Source organism: Pristis pectinata, chromosome 13, assembly GCF_009764475.1.
Source record: "Pristis pectinata isolate sPriPec2 chromosome 13, sPriPec2.1.pri, whole genome shotgun sequence".
Classification (NCBI taxonomy): domain Eukaryota; kingdom Metazoa; phylum Chordata; class Chondrichthyes; order Rhinopristiformes; family Pristidae; genus Pristis; species Pristis pectinata.
This window is the reverse complement of record NC_067417.1, coordinates 40,365,084-40,386,497: the sequence shown is the minus strand read 5'-3', so window position 1 is coordinate 40,386,497 and position 21,414 is coordinate 40,365,084. Positions and strand designations below refer to the sequence as shown.

The 21,414-nt window shown below is 43.4% G+C and overlaps 1 protein-coding gene across 1 annotated transcript in view; it reads left to right on the top strand.

Moving 5' to 3' along the window:
- Nucleotides 1-21,414, top strand: part of nlrc5 (NLR family, CARD domain containing 5) — a 201,130-nt gene that overhangs the window by 58,044 nt on the left and 121,672 nt on the right. Inside the window, exons 13-19 of the mRNA XM_052027934.1 lie at nucleotides 7,028-7,111; nucleotides 11,187-11,270; nucleotides 11,823-11,912; nucleotides 15,043-15,105; nucleotides 16,285-16,371; nucleotides 17,833-17,916; nucleotides 20,645-20,728. Of these exons, the coding sequence (XP_051883894.1) occupies nucleotides 7,028-7,111; nucleotides 11,187-11,270; nucleotides 11,823-11,912; nucleotides 15,043-15,105; nucleotides 16,285-16,371; nucleotides 17,833-17,916; nucleotides 20,645-20,728 (576 nt within the window). The remainder of the gene's footprint in view (nucleotides 1-7,027; nucleotides 7,112-11,186; nucleotides 11,271-11,822; nucleotides 11,913-15,042; nucleotides 15,106-16,284; nucleotides 16,372-17,832; nucleotides 17,917-20,644; nucleotides 20,729-21,414) is intronic.

Below are 21,414 nucleotides of genomic sequence, written 5' to 3'. Positions count from 1 at the left end.
GTTTATAGCAGGTTTGAAAAGGATCCAGGCACCCAAACACTCTTTCCAGGTGAAGCAGTGATTCACTTGCATATCTAATTTAGTGTACTCCATTTGGTACTCAAGATGTGGTTTCCTCGGCATTGGAGAAATCAAACTCAGATTGAGTGACCACTTTGCAAAACGCTTCCATTCAGTTGACAAGAGCGGTCACAAACTTCCAGCCACTTTAATTTTCCATTCCTCTCTCGCTTTGACCTGTCCCTGTTTGGCCTTGTATAGTGTTCCAAGAAAATCTAACGTAAACTCAAACAAGTCCGACTCGACCTGCTGACTATTTCCAACTCTATGTTCTTCGACTGTTATGTTGAGGCTGGAAGAGTGGCGACACTTGCAGGCTGCCCCCAGCACATTCTCAGTAACGCAAAAAGACGCATTTCACTGTGTGTTTCCATGTACGTGTGACAAATAAATAAATATCTTTGTTTCTATTTCTAGCTGCGCCTAATCTGAAAAGAGCTTCAGATAGAGCTCTTCTGTATTAAATAGTCCCTTTGCATGCTGTACCCACATTACTCAAGGAAGCTTACTATATGTCGATGCAGTTAAGCCCTTGAATTTCTGAGGTGCATTGATTCTACGAAGCCTGAGCTATTATATATACCACTGCAGCACTGGCTGCAATCACAAGCCACAAAATGAAGCTTGGGAGCTCATGTGCTCAGAGGAACATCACGTCCTGTATCAACAAAAGAAACTTGAGTGAGAAATACTAAAGAAATGTTCTTTTCTCTTTTCCATCTGTGTGATACAAGTCTGCCACTTGTTGCTGAGTCCTGAAATGGCTCAGGCTTTTCAATGGGAACTAAAAGCAGATGTGTTCCATCCTGGGCAAATGATGGCTGGTCATTTATGCTCTTTATCTTGTACCTGCTCTGGTTTGCTCAAGTGCACAGATTGACATGAAACCACATGGCAGTAGAGAGTTAGCTCTTCTTTAGAAGAGTCCGGAAGGGTCAAACTCAGCAGCCTGTTTACCGCAGACGGGAGCTATCTTGGAGTGGTTCCCTCAGCCTTGTGGAAGAAGGCTACCATTAATTGTGTCCAACCACTCAGGCGCTGCACCTGTGTAAACAATCTGCACCACAGGTGGGACTATGTATGTGCACACTTTGTCATGTGGCATGGTTTATTTGTGCTGCATTTACTCTGCTGCCATTATTTTAAGATTAACGAGGAGTCACTAGAGATATCTCAGCCAATGCCACGAAAGAGCTTCTGTGGCGATTCTGCCTTTGGCAGCTGCACCAGCTTTGCCATTAAAGACATGGGCTGCCATCTGCTCTGTCAGAGGCTGCTTCATCACTTGACCTCCTGCTGCCATCCAGTCAACCAGCCTCTGACCCCATCGCCCAAAATTTTAAAGTGGACACTTCAAGGAAACGCACCACTTTTTCTTTAACTGCCCCTTCGGGTTTAATCTCAGCAGTTTCCTGAAGGTAATCTTCAATGGCTGGGACATCTGGGGCAAGCCTGGGAGTTTGGCATCCTTGGCGCACCTCATTCTGGCAGTTCAGTCTCAACCTGAAACATGGACTGTCCATTTCCCTCCACAGATGCTGCCTGATCCACTGAGTCCCTCCAGCAGCTCCTTTTCTTTTGCATCTTCTTCCTGCTTCTTAGCTTTAGTGTGCTTTCTTTTGCTGCTGGGGATGTGGAATATTGGTCCAAATCAACGCTCTGTGCTGGAGTTTCAAGTAACTGCATGTGTGAGTGCAATTCTTTGCATGGTCCGGAGTCGCGATATAACCTGCACTGAAATTCATTTGCAAAAATGCCATGGAAGCAGAGCACTGACATTGCTGAACTGCTTTTCAACATGTTTCTCTGTGTCAATCCACCAGCAGATTGTAAGCTGGTAATCTATCGGAAGAGAATGACAGTTAATTAGTTACTCAGTTTTATTCATTATGTGGTAACTGTTGCAAAATGTCTTGGTTTCAGTCATGGTATTGGGACTTTCCAGCAATGTTATTTCCTAATTGTGTGTGTGCAGCTATTCAGAGGAGCCAGGAAAGTAAACAAGGCCAAGCTGCAGCCTCTGAACCCCTCCCAACCAGATTTCAAGATGTCTGCTCTCACCCCCACCCCTCCCAGACCCAACAGGGATAGGGTCCCCCTTGTCCTCGCATTTCATCCCACCAACCTATGTATCCAGCACATCATTCTCCGCCACTTCCTCCATCTCCAACAGGACCACACCACCAAGCATATCTTCCCCTCCCCACCCCTTTCTGCCTTTGGCAGGAACCACTCTCTCTGCGACTCCCTCATTCACTCCTCCCCACCCCCCCCCCCACTCATCCTGCTCCCACCCCGACAACTTTCCACTGCCCCCGCCATTGGTGCAACACTTGCCCCTACACCACCTCCATCCAGGGACCCAAACGGTCCTTTCAGGTAAGGCAGGGATTTACCTGCACCTCCCCTGATATCGTCTACTGCATTCGGTGCTCCAAGTGTAGCCGCCTCTACATTGGTGAGACCACACACAGACTAGGTGACCGTTTCGCAGAACACCTGCGCTCTGTCTGTAACCATGACCTGCGTCTCCCCGTTGCCAGTCACTTCAACTCCCCCTCCCACACTATCATTGATATGTCAGTCCTCGGCCTCCTCCACTGCCAGGAGAACTCCAAGCGCAAACTGGAGGAACAGCACCTCAGTTTCCATCTTGGAACCTTGCAGCCTAACAGCGTGAACATTGAATTCTCCCACTTTAGGTAATCCCCACCGCCCATCCCTTCCCCATAAAACCCTCCCCCCACCGTGCTTCTTCTCTTCTTCCCTCTCCTAGCCTATTTTCCTCTCTCTTCTTACCTCCTACCCACTCCCCGGTAGATCTGCTCTCCCCCCCACCCCGCCCCACCTACCTATCACCACCTTGTGCCCACCCTGCCTCCCCTCTTTTGTCCACCTATCACTGCTCTGCTTTTCCCTCCCATATATTGGGCTTCCCCTTTTCCTAACTTCAGTCCTGAAGAAGGGTCCTGACCCGAAACGTTGGCCGCCTGCTTTTCTCCACGGATGCTGTCTGGCCTGCTGAGTTCCTCCAGCGTCGTTGTGTTTTTCAAATAATGGTTGTTATCAACAGTGGCACAGACCAGTCCACGGCAGCTGCTTCCATCAGATATGTGGCAGCCTCGTCAGAAGTGGGGTGGGTGAGTGGGGGGGGGGGGGGGGGGGGAGTAAAGGCAAGAGACCAAAATAATGCACAGTTTGTTGTCAGGAGTTGCACACATTGCCAGTGGAAGATGCATGATAACATACAAAGAACCATGCAGGAGGCATTGGTTCATCATTGCAATGACTGCTCCATGAAGAAATTCCTATCACTGGCCCTGTCAAGAGATAAGGCAGTGAAATAGTGTCATCGAGTCATAAGGCACAGAACCAGGCCCTTCAGCCCACCATGTCCATGCCAACCATCAAGAACCCATCTATACTAAAACGTCGGATAAGAAGACCAGAGATTGGTGAATTAGCTTTAGAGAAGGGGTGTGGTGATGGCATAGTGCAGTTCACAGCTATTTCCGCCCTTGTACTGCACGTGTGCAGACCACTAAACACACCCAGTTTTCTGAGTGCCTCATAGCACTTAATGCCAACCTGTGCTCTTAAAGGAGGAGTCAGTGTGGTTGTAGTAGAACTTAGCAGATATTTTGGGCAACATTTTGACCTGGAAGTCGTCCACTATTACATGGCGCAGCTTCATCAGTTTTCCAAGGCTGCAGTGAAGGCCTTGGTGGATGAGATGAAGAGGAGGGAAGTCCAGCAACCACATGGGGCCAAGAGTGTCCATGGCAGTGGGAAGAGACCGCTCTGGTGGTCCCTGGCAGAAGTCAACCTCCAAGGACCTGGATGTAGTGCTTCAAGAAGTTCAATGTGCATCTTAAGATGCCTTATCTCACTGATTGACCACTGATCTTACACAGTACTCCCACTCGCTCATTTGTATCTGACAATTGCATGCTCCGCCACAGCCATCCACAGCTGAAACAGCAGCAGATCACAGTCCCATATCTTGGAGCTTGCACACGCTGCTGGTTGTTCCATAGTGACAGGCACATCATCCAGATCCTGCAGGTTTCAGGCAGTAACACTCTTTCCTCTCTTTCACAACAAGGTGGCTAATAATCAGAGGGAGAAACGGGGAACAGCCATGTCAGTCTCACCTCCTCCCCATGTTGGTGGAACACACAATCAATGGTTCTGACGTCACATAATGCCAATGCAGTCGTGAGGCTCACACTGCAGAAGCTGATGGGATCCCCACATCTAGTCTTCCTCCTCCCCTCCCGCCATGTATTCAGATGTCCAGGGTGCAGTTGGTGTGAGCGTGCACCTCCTAGCACTGGTCCTTACTAGGACCCCCAGCCCACCCCTACTCACCCACACATATCTTTCCCTCACGACGATGAGATGGACTCTAACCTCATGGTCTACCTTGTTGTGACCTTGCACCTTATTGCACTGCACTTTCTCTGTAGCTGTGACACTTTACTCTGTACTGTTATTGTTTTTACCTGTACTACATCAATGCACTCTGTGCTAGCTCAGTGTAATTGCACCGTGTAATGAATTGACCTGTATGAATGGTATGCAAGACAAGTTTTTCATTGTACCTCAGTACAAGTGACAATAATATACCAATACCAACATCTCTGTCTTTGAATCCTTCCCCTCTTGGGTAGCCGAGAACTGTCGCTTCCTCAGGCAGTGGTGTAAGAGCAAGAGGAAAAGGCACAGTGACTCGGTTTAATAGTGACTCTGATACCATGCATGCTACATCGGAAAATCAAAACAACTGCTGGAAATCTGAAACAAAAACAGAAAATGCTAGAAACACTTAGAAGCAGAAATTAATGTTTCAGATCTCTCAAAGGATTCTTGACCTGAAACATTAATTCTGCCTCTCTTTCCACAGATGCTGCCTGACCTGCTGAGTGTTTCCAGCATTTTCTGTTTTAGTTTAGATCTTGGATCTGTAAATTGTGCATCGCTGGACAGGAGTGGCCTTTGACCAATGTCAAGGAGTGGGTGGAGGGTGCAAAGATGCAAACAACTTCTCTGGAAGAAAGGTGACGGCTCTGGACAGTGAAATACTTGTTACGTTGGGGATGTTAATTGCAGTGTCAAGAAGCAAATAAAAGCCCAGCATCAGATTTGCACGGGGCTTTGCCTGGGGACTCGGAGGCCATCCTTTCCTTTGTGGAGGTGGCAAGGCACTCAGTTGGCTATTGTTCCAGACACCATCCAGGCAACTTCTCAGCTGTGGTGCTGAGTGCTTCTGCACCAGAACTTGCAGTGTCTTTGGCCAAGCTGTTCCAACGTAGTTACAGCACTGGCATCTACCTGATAAGGTGAAAAATTGTTTGGGTACACCCTGTTCACAAAAATCAGGACAAATACATTGTGGCTGTTTACCACCTAATCAGTCTACAGTCAATCATCAGTAAAGTGATGGAGGCTGTCATCAACAGTGCTGTCAAGCAGCACTTACTCACCAATAACCTGCTCACTAATGCCCCATTTGAACTTCTCCAGAATCGCTCAGCTCCAGAGCTTATCACAGCCTTGGTCAAAACATGGCCAACAAGCTGAATTCTAGAGGTAAGGTGAGAGTGATTGCCTCTGATATGATTTGACCAAGTGTGGCCACAAGGCACCCTGGTAAAATTCAAGTCAATGAGCGTCAAAGAGAAAACTCTCCAATAGTTGGAGTCATAGCTTGCAAAAAAAAAGATGATTGTGATTGTTTGAATTGAATCATCCCAGCCCTTGGACATCACTACGTAAATTCCTTGGAGCAATATCCTAGGCCCAACCATCTTCAGTGACGATTATTCCATCACCCTCCTGAATTGTACCTTTTAAATGGTGGAAAGGCCTTGGAGTGTCAGGCCCTGCCATATTTCTGGTCAATGTTGATCCTCCAAGATGTTGAAGGTGATGGATTTGGTGATGCTAATGCTGTTGAATGCCAAGGGCAAATGATTGGGCTCTCCCGTGTTGGAGACCATCATTGTTTCAGTGATCAGTTTGGGCTGTTGCCAGTCCATTTTCCCCCAATCAACCACTCTGATACCATTCAGTTAATATTTCCTTAGCGTTTTCCCCATTTCCATCCTCATTGATGCAAACCAGTTGTTCTATAAGGATGAACTTATTGCTGGATGTGTGTGCATCAGATCAAAGTCACATCAACAGAAAGGCTTCAGGCACACATATGTGACTGTCCTGGTTGTTGGCAGTGACACCATTCTGTACCAGCTGTTTTTTTTTGTTGCAGTTTTTGCTTTGAGATGTAAATAAAATAACTGATCCATGCTCTTGACTTTCATATTTCTGGGGTTGTTAGGTCTCACTGTACAACATACTGCATCGAGGAATGGTGGAAGGTGGATTTGTGACAGTGACCTGTGAGCTGTATTATTAGCAAGTACCTCAGCAGGAAGTTAGCCCTCCTTATAAATAAAATAATAATTTAACCATTTAGCACCTCTCCCAACTTTCTGATTTTGCTTTGCACTTTCTAGCTTGTGAAATACCATTTGTAGTTTAGTCACTGTTAAATGTAGGAAATATTGCAGCAAAGTCACACAGGTAGATTGTATTAATTAGGTCATCTGTTTTATTCATGACATTAACTGAGGGATAAATGTTGGCCAGGACTCCCCTGTTCTTCTTTGCTAAATGGAATACTTTATGCCTACCTGAGCTGGGTTCTTGACTTAATGTGTCATTTGACAGTCCAACCCTCCCTCTGTACTGTAATGTTTAGGCATTGATTACATCTCTGAAGTGGGACTTGAACTGACAACTTTCTGATTGAAAGTCAAGGCTGCTAGCTGCTGATGCATGGTTGATACGTCAAGAACTTGGGTGTCATCTGGTTTTGAAGGGGTGGGGAAAAACAGTTGTATTGAAAGGTTTGTTGGATTGTTAGTGTTTTATCTACATGAGCTGGTGTTTTCTTCTTTTACAGTCTGGTGAAGTGCAAATTAACAGAGCAGCATATGCATTCTCTCTGCAAAATCTTGCAGCATGGTCCTCAGCTGGCATGTATCGAGTAAGTCTTAACAGCTTCGTTATAATGCGTTGAAACAGAAAGCACACTTCCCCTCAAAGGTTTAAAACAATTACTGCATGCGATTTGTGCAGAGAAGAATCAGATCAAAGTTTACTTTCATCTTTCTCTTAATAGATTTAAGCACACGGGTACTCTCTCAAACATCCTCTTGAAATATTTGCATCTTTTGATTTGCAAAAACAGCCAATATTTCTTATAAAGTGAAAGAAAAACATGTAATTATCTGGTACTTTTTGCATCCCGTTTAGAAAATCACAAAGTGTTTCACAAACAATGACACAATTTTGAAATGGAGTCAGAGTTGCAATGTAGAAAATCTGGCAGCCAGTTTGTGCATAACAAGCTTCCACAAACAGCAATGTGTTAATGATAATCTGTTCCGGAAAGGTCGATGAGGAATAAGGGTCAGACAAGACACTAAGGAGAACTACTCTGCCCTTAGTCAAAACTGTGCGCTGGGATCTTTTACATTCACCTGAGAGAGTAGATGGGGCCTCACTCCAGGCACATTGATCCAAATACAATTCGCCCACCCAACAACGTGAATAGTTTATGCAGGCCTAAGTCATTTGTGAGAGGATCTGAAGGAATGGCTTTAATTGCTGCTGCCAAAAGGCAAACATGACCGGAATCCACAGTTGTTTGGCGCTGGAGATAACAGCAGGGTGAATGTGAAGAATTCAGTGACTTTATTAGGGGGATTTCCAGAACCGTGGTTTTTGAATTTACCACAGGAATTCTCACGCAACTTCAACACCTTAAGAGTAAAAGTCATGGAAGCCCTAGAGAACTGATGGAAAAGGGGAGAAGCCCCACAAAATACTCTTGTGAACCCCATTGCTTACTTCTGTCTCGTTTCTTTTTTGTTTTGGTAAATTGGTTTATTTTTGTCACGTGTACAGCGAAAAACTTTGTTTTGCACGCCATCCACCCTGATCATTTCATTACAACGGTTTTTGCTTAATATCAATAACTAATTGTACTTGGAGCATAAGAACATAAAGGAGTGGAAGCAGCAGCAGACCTCTCAGCCCCATGTGCCTGCCCTGACATCGTGGCTGATCTTTTGCGTGATAAACAGTTTTGCAATTCCCTTAATATTCCAAAGGTCTCTGCTTCTGCAGCCCTCTTGGGTAGAGAATTCCAAAGATTCATTACCCGCTATGGGAAGAAACTTCTTCCCAACACTGACCTGAATGTCCAACTCCATAGTTTGAGACTGTGACCCTTGGTTCTCTGCATCTCAGCCAGGGGACACCACAACTTCACCTCTGCTCTTGTCAAGTTTGTGCCTCTTCATGTAAGTGCTGTGCTTCAGTATTGGCATTGACCATCCTGGTCACGTCCACCCAGTGTCAACAGCGGGCGGCTTTGGCTGTGAAGTCTTGGTTCCCTGCTCCGACCAGTCTCTGAAAGCTGTGTATCAAGGCCAGGATACACTTTGTGCCCCAGATCAGTTGACCTCTCCCCATTTAGGCAGTGATCAGAGAATTTGCAGTCTGGGCTTTCGTTCATTAAGATCCAGGCAAGTTTTGAGGGTTTTCCAAAGCACAGAGTCACAGAAACATGCCTTTCAGCCGACTGAACTCTGCTGACCGTCAAGCTCGCATTTACCTTTTATCCTACACTGAGCCAATTTTATTCTCCCCACACTGCTATCAACTCTCCCTAGATTCTACCACTCACCTGCACACTAGGACCAATTTGCAGTGATTCAATTAAACTTCTAATCTGCACGTCTTTGGGATGTGGGAGGAAACTGGAGCACCCGGAGGAATCCCCTGCATTCATGGGGAAAACAGACAAGTTTGACACGGACAGCACCCAGGATTGAAGCGGGTTGCTAGCAGTGTGAGGCAGCAGCTCTATCAGTTGTGCCCCAAAGCCACCCAGAGTTCTGTTAACAATCACTTATCAAATGCCTTCTAGAAGTCCGTATAAACAACATCCTAGAGCCTGCCTTATACACAATGTTCAGAGGGTGATGGGGCAGTGTCCACTACCTAACTCCTACTCCTAGGACTAGGTGCCAAGTTCTACACAGCACCTGCAACTCATAATAAGCAGAGTCTTCCAGTGACTGGCAAGTAAGTCTCCCATCTTTGCACCATGCTGGTTCTTCCAGTGTGATCCCGGGCTCAGTTTTCTGACTGGAGCCTGACCTTCAGCTTACCAAAAGTGTCCTGCTGATAGCAAATGTCTGGCTCCGTCACTAAATGACCTGGACAGTCAGCGAAGCCCTGCCTCCAGGCTCACGGGCTGTCAAAGCTGTCAAATGGCCCGCAGCATCGGTCACTACCAAGATAGGTCGGGAATGGATTCAGGCAGAGTAAATGAATCCCAAATTAAAAAAAACAAAAGTGCTGAAAACAGTCAGCAGGTCGGGAAGCATCTGTGAAATGGGAAGCAAAGGTAATGTTTCAGGTCGAAGATCCTTTCCCAGAACTTCAGTTCTTCTCTCCGCAGATGCTGCCCGTCTTGCTGAATATGGCTCACTTTCTGTTTTTATTTCAGATTTCCAACATCTGCAGTTTTTTGGATTTCAGATGAATCCCCAAATGAAATTCACAGAAGGAGCTATTGAGGAAAAGTTCCTTGATTTAGAAACCAAGAGTGGCCACATGTGGAATCAATGTCCCTTTCTCAGCTGCTGCTGCCTTCAAAGAGCTGGAATATGAAGCTTAGGATAAAGAGTCCAACCCAATACTGCAATTAGTTTCCCTGAACATGATTGTGATTTCTTGTTGCCTATTTCCTATTCTAAGCTGCAAAAATGATTCCATGGAGTTCAAACAAGAAATAGCCAAGTTCCCTAATGCCAATTCACTGTCTCCTTGGACACAAAGAATGCAAACATTTTGTTTTGGATTTTCCCCATCAGATGGAATCATTTCTCTCTCGCTCTTTAGTTATTCAGATCATTTTATCCCTTCAACATTCCTTTAAGTCACCCTTTCCAAGCACAGGCACTGCAAATCAATTTAGAATTTAACAGTATTAAGTCAGTATTAGTTCTGTAGGCAAGTCAAGTGTTCACTTCTCCCCAGTCCTCATCTTTGAAGACTAGGAAGCTGGTCTGGGGGACCAGTGTTAGCCAAAAAAGTCTCCAGTCTGTATTAGGGGTGGCACAATGGCACAGCTAGTAGAGGTGCTGCCTTACAACTCCAGTGACCTGGGTTCAATCCTGGCTTCTGGTGCTGTCAGTGTGAAGTTTGCATGCCCTCCCTGTGATTATATGGGTTTACCCCCACGTACTTTGGTTTCCTGCCACATCCCATAGACATGCGGGTTGGTAGCTTAATTGACCACTGTAAATTGCCTCCAATGTGTACGTGGTAGGATCCGGGGGGAGTTGATGGGGATAGGTTGCAGGGAAAATTAATGGGGCAACGTGTGATGCCATAGGATTGATGGACCGAATGGCCTCCTACATTGTATGGAAATATGGAAAACAAAACATTTTGTGAATTGAATAGCCACTGAGGTAATTTACACCATGTAGCTTATCAGAACAAGGAGCTCCCTCTGACGAGTGCCCGTGACCCTTGCCTGCCCCTCGTTATTCCCACTCTCCGGGTGCTACTGGGATTCTTGGATGTGGCCGGGCTTTGACTGCTGCAAAACAGGCACGTTGACAACAGAGGGCTGTAGAGACTCCGACAATACAGCACAGCCTTCTTGGATGGGAGGGCAGTGATTGCGATGGTCAGCACTGCAGTTCAGGCATGCGTAAGGGCTGGAGTGCTGACCTCCCAGGCAGAACCAGTAGGTGCTGGCAGCTTGGCTTTGGAAGGTCCTCCTCAATGTCTACCTTCAGTGCTGCCACAAAGGAGTGAGGGCTGCAGCTCCCCTCTGAGCCAAGAGAAAAGAAATATGGAAGGGTGGGGGATCATGACAGAAGGAAGAAGGGACAACTTCAATTATACAGGACCTTGGTGAGACCACATCTGTAATTATAGGGGTCTTGGTCAGACCACACCTGGAAATATATGGAGTCTTACTGAGGCTGCACCTGTAATTGTCAGAAATATCAACTTCCTGTGTTTTTCTTCAGTTTGTCTGGCAACGAATTGGAAGACCACGGTTTAAGAAAACTTGTCGAGTTCCTTCCAGAATTTCACATTTCCAAATTAATTAAGTAAGTCTGTGAATCGTTTGTCCTTAATACTAAGGCGCGCATTGCAACTCATGGTGTATCAGCTGGTAACAGTAAGCCTTCGTGTGGTGCACACCGTGGCAGGTATGGGTTGAATTACAGAGATGGCTGAGACAGTTTTCAGGCAGAATGTCAGCACACATATTAACGAGCTTCTCGCCCATTTGAAATTCAGACCTGTGTATTAATGGATAATTAAATAAACTAGTTTCTTCACTTTTTTCCAAATAAAATTACTGATGTCACATGACACTGAGATCACTAAGTGGGCCCTGCAGTAGGACAATGTGTGAGTAACATTACTAGTAAATGAGGCAGAGCCAACAACAGAAGAATGGGGATATTCTGAGGAGAGTGCATTAATTTGGGTTCAAGGATACTATTTCCATAAAATCAAGGTGGTTCAGGTGCCACACAAGCATTAGTGAAGCTAAATAGTGACCACCATTCACTGTGTCAGTTGGTATTTGGTCATTGATATCTTGAGAAATGTGCTCATTTTTCAACCTTTTTTAAAATTCCTCTCCATCTTAGCCTCAGCAACAATGGCTTCTCTGAATCCGGTGTTCTCTGCTTGGTAACAGTCCTGAAGAGATACCCGAATGTGCTGGAAATAAAAGTGAGGTAAACAACAGCATTTTTTCTTCAACAGACTTGGTAACGTGCAGGATGTAAAGCACAAATTGAGGTTCAGGGTTACAGGAGCCTCTGTTGAGAGCAGCTCTTCCTAATTATGCCAAGGAATGAAATGAGCCAGTGGAAGACCCTCCATTTGAAGGAAACTTCAAACTGATGTATCATTTAGTGGGTTTTTATGCAATATTAGTTACATTATACCATCATATGAGAATATTTTCAAAGAATTGGTACAGAATCTTGTTATGAAATCTTGGTCACGTCCTTGCACTTTTCCCCGATCTGATGTGATCACAGTACTCCCCTGATATCAACATATATAGAGAATTCAGTAACACCTGTCCATTGGATCAGGCAGAAAATTGGTCATGAACAGCAATGGCAAAGTGACATTACATTGAATGGAAATCATGCACAGGTGTCCACAGGGAAGCGTATGAATGCATGGTGCTAATGTTACAGGACATGTAAACCTGACATAAAAATAGGTCAGGCAGTGTATGTGGAGAAAGTAAATGTTTCAGGCTGATGTTTTACCAGAATCAAAAAAGCAATGGGATTAAGAGACTACAGGGGCAGGGAAAGTTGGAAGGGAGGATAAACAAAAGGATAGGATGGAGGCAGGAGTGATTAAGTGATGGTTCAGGACAAAAAATAATCATCAGGGGATATTTAAAAAAGAACAAGGTGTTACCAGTGGGAATACAGAATCATTATCAACAGCTGCTGTCTGAAAAATAGAGGCAATGATAATGATTATAAATTGCTGAATCTGCAAAGCTGTGAAGTGCCTCGTGAAAATGAGGAGGTGTTGTCCTTGAGGTTCAATGGAACAGAGGTATTGAAAGAGAGATCAGATTGGGTATGAGGAGGAGAATTAAAGTGTCCATACTTACTTAAAACCTATGTATCACTTCACATTTTACATTTTCAAGGAAAGATAATAAGCCTGTAATGTTCTCTCCTCGCAAGCTGCCTGACCTGCTGAATATTTCCAGCATTCTCTGTTTTTATTTCAGATTTCAGACATTCATAGTATTTTGCCTCTTGACCAATAATCCAGAGGTATGAATTCAAATCCCAACATATTGATTGAAGAATTTGCATATAGTTTTAAACATTCTGGAAATAATGCTGCTGAAGTTAGTGAAGGTGATCCTGAATCATTGGATTGCCTTAAAATCTTAACTGGTTCACCCATGTCCACTAAGTAAGGAAGTCCATCATCTTTGCCCAATCCAACCTACACATGACTCCCACCCTATTTGATGTGTTAGATTCTGTCAATGAATAAGAGGCTGGCTGAAGTGACACAGTAAGCCTCTTACTCATATCAACCCACTACAATACGGCAATCAAGGATAAACCTTATCATCCCCTCCTCTGTCGAATTGGGCATGAACCATAATAACCAATGTTGTAACCTAAGAATAATTTTATTGCTGCAGACAACCTTGCAACCAAAGTTTGCTGATGGTGCAGTGGGTAGGTATGTAAACCTGTGGATGTGGTGCTGATTCATGTATTCATTATGGAAAAAAGTCAAAAGCTCCTTCAAGCCTATTGCTGTAACAATGTAGTTGGTCTCCTGACATTACTGGGCTAATGTCTGGAATGAAAGGATTGTGCTGTCACATGGAATGAAAGACATTAGATCTATGTTCTTTGGATTTTAGAGGAATGACGGGTGATCTTATTGAAACATATAAGATCCTGAGTGGGCTTGATAGGGTAGAAGTTGAGATGTTTCCACTGGTGGGAGAATCTCAAACAAGGGGTAGTTACAATCTTCAAGGGCAGTCATTTGAAAGTGAGGCGCATAGGAACTTCTTCTCACAGAGGGCAGTGAATCTCTAGAATTCACCACCCTGGAGAGTTGTGGATGCTGGATCATTGGGAATATGTAAAGAGGAAGTACGTAATTTTTTGAAAGATCAGGGAATTGAGAGCTTTGAGGAACTGGCACAGAAGAGATGAGGCAGATCAGTCATGAGTACATTGAATGGCAGCGCAGGCTTGTAGGACCAAGTGGCCTACCCCTGCTCCTATTTTCTTATAATTTTATGCTCTTACCTTTTCTTAATTTTCTTTCCCTACCCCACCTCCATTGATTGTGGTTTATTCATGCAAATTGCATCTCCACAACTACCAGCAGCAGCTGTTGTCTTATTAACCAACAAGCTCGCTCTTTACAATGAACTGCCATTGTAGTTATTCATGCGGAATGCCACAAACACCAGCAGTTCTCCAACAAACTGCTCTTTATAATGAGCTGAGACAGTACTGCCATCGCACAAGCAAGATCAACTTCTTTTGATATTTCTGTGACATTCCTGTGATGTGGCGTAGGTTCGATGGGCACATCTTGAGGGCTAGGAATGGGGTAGCTGGGTGATACACTGTACTGAAGTATGGTCACGGTGGGAATAAACGCCTGCTCAGCCTGGTTAGGCCAATCATCCTGTGACTTCCATATAAGGCAGGGCCATTGGGAGCCAGGCATGTGATAGGATCTCTGAGAATTGCAGTTGTCTGGCAGCGTGGTTTCCATTTGCAGAGTGACTGGAGTGTGTGCAGAGCTCTGACTTCACCTCAGCATGTGACGAGCCAGCAGCAAACCCATGTGGCTGCTCTGCATCATCCCTTGGGCATGAGCAGCTGGTTTTCTCATGACAACCCTTGTAGCCGTGGTCAGTCCTTCCACCGTCCATGAATAACTGTGCATGGTTTCTGGTATCACTGCAGCCATTGGGTCGGGGAACCGTTGCTGACTGCACTCTCCTGTTCCCACATTACACTGGTTGCCAAGCCGAGTGCAGAAGAGATGTCTTACATTTATTAATTTTTTTTTTAGATTTAACTGGATTTGATAATGATGACCATGACAAAATATTTCTGCATGCCTATACCTCTGGTGTATAGCTTGTGCTATTAAGGGCTGAAGGTGTGTGGGGTGGGGAGTGGGGGGAGTGGGTTTTGGGGTGGGAGGTAGATTCCTACACTCCCACACTCTAACGGCTTGATGGGACCAGGTAATCAGTTTCATAGGCCTCAATCGCGAAAGGTTGAGTAATAGGCATTAAATTTTAATTTTTTGTTTGCGATTTCATTTCCACAGCCTGAAATGTCACCAGACAGTATTAATTAAGTTTACAGAGCACTGTGAAGGCACTGATTGCAGGTAAGAAGTGTTGTAGAGAAGGGATTCACTTAAACTAAACTTCAATCACTTGAACACTTCAGTGCTGAATCGTGGTTTGCAAACTTCTTTCACATTGTCCACTCTCTGACTAAATCAGGATCACTGATTTATGTTGATCGAGTAAATGATTTTCCAACCACATTGCTTTTGCCAGTGTTTTGGAATTTGCTTTCTATAACTATGAGTTTGTATCTGAAGCATTTCTTTGTGTGAATGACTAGATAAAATTCAAGTTTTATTACAGTGGATAGCAGAATTGTTTTAATGTTTCCAGGGTTCAGATTCTCTGATTCAGTCCATTTTTCAGTGAAAACCACAAATTGAAACCTTTTTGTCAGCCGTCTTTTCAAATAAGCATCTATGGTTGTAGTGATTGAGTAGCCTTAGCTGCACTTCATTTGTCTCAATTCAGTGCTTCAAATTGAACCCAGTCCAAATTGCTAAAAAAAAAACTACTGGAACGAACTTGGCCATTACAATTTTTGAATTTACTTGAACATTTAACCAGTTAATATGAGCCTTGAATATAAGAAAAATAAATATCTTTTTGAAGCAAGGCTTATTTGCCATTTAAACATCTTTCAATGCAAAGCAGAGTTAAACTATCAAGGATTTCAGAAATCCGAGGCATAGTCATAGCATTGTACAGGACAGAAAGAGGCCCTTTTGCTAAAAGCATCCATGCCAACCATCAAATACCTATCTGTACTCATCCCTTTTGCCAACACTAAGTCCGTAGCTTTCTGTGCCTTGGCGATTCAGATTCTTGTCCAGATATTTCTCAAATGTTGCAAGAGTACCTGCCTCCATCACCCACTCAGGCAGAGTGTTCCAGATTCTAGCCACTTTCCAAGTGAAATAGTTCTTCCTCCTCAGCTCCCCTCTAAAACTCTGAAACTGTGCTCTCTAGTTTTAGATGCCTCTGCTCTCGGGGAAAAAAAGTTTCCTACTACCTACCCTGTCTATGCCCCTTATAACTGTATCTTCTTTTATCAGGTCTAGGGAAAGGTTTTCAATTGATATTGCATCCTCCCGTCACCTCTCTGTCCTCCCATAAGACGTTAGGTTGTCATATTTGATTCTGTCCTGTTCTAGTAAAGGCATATATTGCTCAAGACTGACATTTCTTTTATTGTCCAATCTGTTTTCATTGTACAGAGATGAACTGAATACCCAGCTGATGGATTTTAGGTTGAGCAGCACTGGAGATTCAAAGACCATGTCTACACTGTTGAGAAAACTAAGGTAAATTGGTCTAAAGAAGCTGCGGATCTTTAGGTACTGTAAATGACCCATGAAAGGCCTAGCCTTATGTCCTGCAACTCCCTCAAAATGCTTCATGACCAATGAATTATTTTGTTAATGACTGTAGTAATCCAGGAACTTATAGTACAGGATCATTTTATTCCTAAAGCAGATGATTCCAGTAAAATCTTTCATGGTTTATCGTAAATATGCACAAAGTTGAAGCATGCCTCGAAGCAGGCATAGAGTGGGCATAGAAAGCCATTCCTATATCTGGACAGACAGGCATGAAGAGCGTTATTGGACCTGGGGCTTCATTTTCATCAGATTTCATGAGCTATGGATGCCAAATGCTTTGACAGCAAAAATGATCATTTACTGTAAACAATGAAATGCTGCAAATACTCAACAAGATAATCACGTTTAGTTAAGACATAAAACACTACAAATACTGGAATTCTGGATTTAACAAGTCTAGCAACAGTTGTGGAGAGCAAAACATGGGTGAGACTTGTGGGCTGTTTAGGAGCATGGATTTTACTTACTTTGCTTATTTTGGGAGCACAGCTGTTGTCTGACCTGCTGACTTTCCTGCTTCTGTTTCAGAATTCCAGCATTTGCAGTGTCTTATGTCCTTACTAAACGTGATTATTTTGTTGATTCCTAAAGTTTGTGGATTATCTCTAAATTATTCCTTCAGAGCAATAAATGTCTTCAGCACTATTTTTTTCAAGTTGATTAATCTCACTAACTGTGTGATTCAAACTATCATTTTTTCAAAACAACTGTAGCAGACTAATAGGTTGGAAAATACTTGTCAACTATGATGGAGCTAATCAATAAGAATAGCTGTGCTTTGAGCTTAGCAGGGAAAATGAATGACCTCCAATCAAATGGAGTCAAGTCAGGAGTCAAGTATAGAATTGCCTTGGGTGGTAGTATAGAATGAGTGGTCTTGTACTGGCCTCCTGTTAAACACCTGGATCCGTTGTGCATGTCAGATATTATCTACAACAGATACTTGTTGTTATGTGCTGTCATCCAAGGCAAATGTTTAACTTCCCCTGTAATAATAGTGCAGGAAGGAGAATAACCAAATTTAAGGATTAAAATTTGTCTTTATGATTGAAGATTCCCTATTCAATTTTTGATGGCTGTGATTCTAAAATCCAAACTGGTTAGGGGAATCTTGCATCAATAATATAGCGACACTTTGATGTAGGCTCACAGAAAACACGAGGCAGGGCACACACCAAGTGAGAACAAATTAGAGCAAGCAATGCAGAGGCACCATCCCAAACCTAAACCATTGCAGTTAGTATCATTTAGCCTTTCCTCCTGTTCTGACATTGCTTCCATGCGTGAGATCCTATGAATGAGTTGTTTGAGCCAGTCTGTTGGTGTTCACTGAGCTCCCTGTGTTCAGACATTCACTTAATCTCTTCATGAACTCCTTTGCAGTCTGACCAGCTGTCACTTTCAACTGGAGCACTTGGAGGAATTGGGCTCCACACTTGAGCACTGCAATGATCTGGCAGAACTAGAGTAAGTGATGGCAAAAGAGTTTTCTCTAATGTGCTGTTTTAGCATTTTCCTCCTCTTTCTGTTAGCAATTTTCCTTTTAATTTTTTATGTACTTATCTTTAGAAATCATTAAATAATATTACTTATTTAGCTATTTCATTATTACAATAAATGTTCCAATTTCTCGGCAGTTTAATTATCACCAACATAAAGTGGATCAATTTCTACATGTTGCATGAACATTGTGATGTTGGGAACTTCTAAAATGGGGATGACTCAGATTCCATCTTCTAGATTTTATTGCACAGACCTGTCTCACACATGGTCACCTTCATCCAAATTTACTTAACCCAGAGGCAAAGGGCCTCTCTTTACCAGCGGTCAGGGTTTTTAAATATAAGTGCCTCTGATTATAACTTCCTCCCTTAGACTGCCAACTGGTTCACAATACGATTGTTAGCAATCTGGCCATCCTCCCTAAAGCTTTCATCCTTTTCCTTGCTGGCTGCAGATATGTCGTAACTGTTGGACAGGGCCAGTAATTGCAGACTACCATCCATCTGCTCATGCTTTTCCCTAAACTTTTGATTGACGTTCACAAGCTCCTTTTTCTGCACCTGACTCTTTTTTCACATCATGATTGTGTGCTGGAGAAAACTATCTGTAAATTCCAACTTCCTCTCCCTCCTTCCACCAACCCCCCAACTTCATATGAGAGAGTGTCTTTAACTTGTACTCAAGCTCAAAGACTCTGCTTTGAATGCCTCTGAGCAGCAACATAAGCAATTCAAGACAATCTTCCTCATAAACCATCAAACAAAATGTTTCACATGAGATAATGGGTTAAAGAGCATGGCTTTGCATTATAACATTAAGGACAAATGCATGAGCCTCCAACAGTTCTCATCCTGACACATTGCCTGTGCTGCCATCTCCAGTCTCCATCGATTTAATTATTTAACAGGAATTTATTTCTGCTAATAATATAGCTCTTTAATTCTAATATTAATTAATTAATGGGTTGCTTTTATTTGAAATTAATTAGCAGTTAATTATTTTTTTATGGATAGCAAGTATTTATTTAATGTAAGTTAGGTCCATTAAATGGGATTCCTATGATTAGCTTCATTTGACTCATTAGATCTATGTAGGATATTTAGCTTCTTGGATCTATTTGTTTGTCCAAAGGGCAACTTTACTGTCAATATTTGGATAATTAAATAGAAATGTAAGTAGCCACTCAATACTGACAAAAACATTGCTTACTGAACACCAGCTCAGGTACTTTCACTTTGGTGGGCTCTGTTAATCACTGAGCTGGGATTGCACCAGGTGCCAAGAGCAGGCAATGGTGATTGGGTCAGTGTGGAGAGGCTGTGTCAACAACATGACCCTCCCCATGCTGGACACTTCTGGCACCCTGGTGACCTACAGTGAGGGAGGATAATCGTTGAAGGTCCATTTAAAAAAAAAACCTGCTGCAGCTTGGTAGGTCTTCCTGTGTCTGGTCCACACAGAGAGATTAGAGAAGCCCACCTTGATGTTGCAGGCATTGCAAGGATGTTTCTTGAATGGAAGCAATGAGTAACATATGAGATGTCATGGAATGAGTCCATGTAGGCCTTGACCAGAGTTATGCAGATTCTAGAGACCAACATATTTTGTGCCTAAAATAAATGATGGCCGCTGAACCTGAGCCTTATCGTACATCAGTGATCCAGACCAAGTGGCTCACCAGTCAGAGATGTGCACACGAATTTAAATCTGAACACCTTTGAACTGGCATTTTTAACAGAGCCTTGACGTGTTTAATAATTGTTGAGGGACCTGTATCCCTGCTGGCCCCACCATTGTGCATGTCCCTGTCTTCAGCAGACGGGTAGATAAAGAAGCTGGAAATACTCAGCAGGTCAGGCAGCATCTGAGGAGAGAGAAACAGAGTTAATGTTTCACATCAATGAACCAGAGACTGGGTAGCTGGTCCATAAGAGGGATGATGGTGAAAGGGGACAAAAAAGTGGAAACCAATCTCTAAGCACCACCCCATTGCCCTTCAACTGTTATTACTTGAGATGGCGCCTCGCTCTCCCTCTTGCTGTCTAGGTACAGGAACACTGGTATTTGCCACAGGCCTGAGGGACTTCAACATTCAGAGGTCATTGACAAGAAATAAAGCAGTCATAGCAGCCTGCCTGTAACTTCTGTGGATGACGCTGAGGCTGTATCACATAGAAAAAGGAAGAGTAAAGCTTTAGGCTTCAACAAAGGTGTACAAACTGGTGTTTGCTTGTAGAGAACCACATGAGGTTTATTTCTTTGTATGACCATCACATATTGGCTCTTTGGTTGCTGGTCTTCACTTGTCTTCGCGAATGCTTGCTTGGAATTGACAGAGAAGACTGAAGGCACATGATCAAGAAGGGTTTAGCATAATTGAAGAGGAAATCTTTCCATTGATGTAAGGTTTGACAACAAGAGGACAAGGATAGAAAGTGACGGGCAATGTTAACTGGCAGCATGAGGAAATATTTCTAGGCAACAAATGGTTGGGATTTGGATTGGATACCTGATGGGATGGGAGAAAACGATTCAATTAAAACTTTCAAGAAGGAAGTGGATAAACACTTGAAGGAGAAAGCATTGCAGAGTAGGCTTGCTCGATTGCTTTTCAGACAAATTGTGTGGGTCGAGAAGCCTGAGCTCTGCATATGAATGATTCTGTACTTACACAGCTCATTTATCTTTACAGCTTATCTGATAACGCTCTTGGAGACAGAGGATTCAGCAAGTTAGTTGAGTTGCTACCGAAGCTGCGTGTTGGAAGGCTCATCAAGTAAGTAATTACAGAAATCCAATTGAGACTCTATCAGATAAAATGGAAAGTTTTATTCAATGATGTTTTATTCTGCTTTCAGCTAATGAACTACACAGGATAAGTGGATTGAATTGCAGATTATAAATTAGGTCTGATATCCTGAAATTTTGTTGGTACATGTGTGAGGCTGCCAACTTGTGCTGCTAAATCTATGCTTTTTAATGATAGTTGCTGTGGAAGATTGTAAGATCTTTCCCTATCTCAGCATAGATATGGAGCAGTAAATATCAAGAGACATGATACCATGAATTAACGTATTGTGCATGGCTTGTATGTTGCTTTGTTGCTGAAGTATTAGATATTGTGACCTGGATCCCACATTAGCAAGAGTCTATCAAGAATACCATTTATCTCCACTTTGCTTTGTAGTAAAGACTCAAAAGGTTTATTTCCATTCATTCTGAATGCAAATGCAACAATAACAACTATCAGGATGAATAAAGAGGAACCAGTAGATGTGAAAAAACAACAAGATGCTGGAGGAACTCAGCAGGTCAGGCAGCATCCGTGGAGAAAAGCAGACGGCCAATGTTTTGGGTCAGGATCCTTCTTCAGGACTGAAGAGAGGAAAAGGGGAAGCCCAATATATGGTGGGGGGGGGGAACAGAGCAGTGATTGGTGGTCAAAAGAGGGGAGGCGGGGTG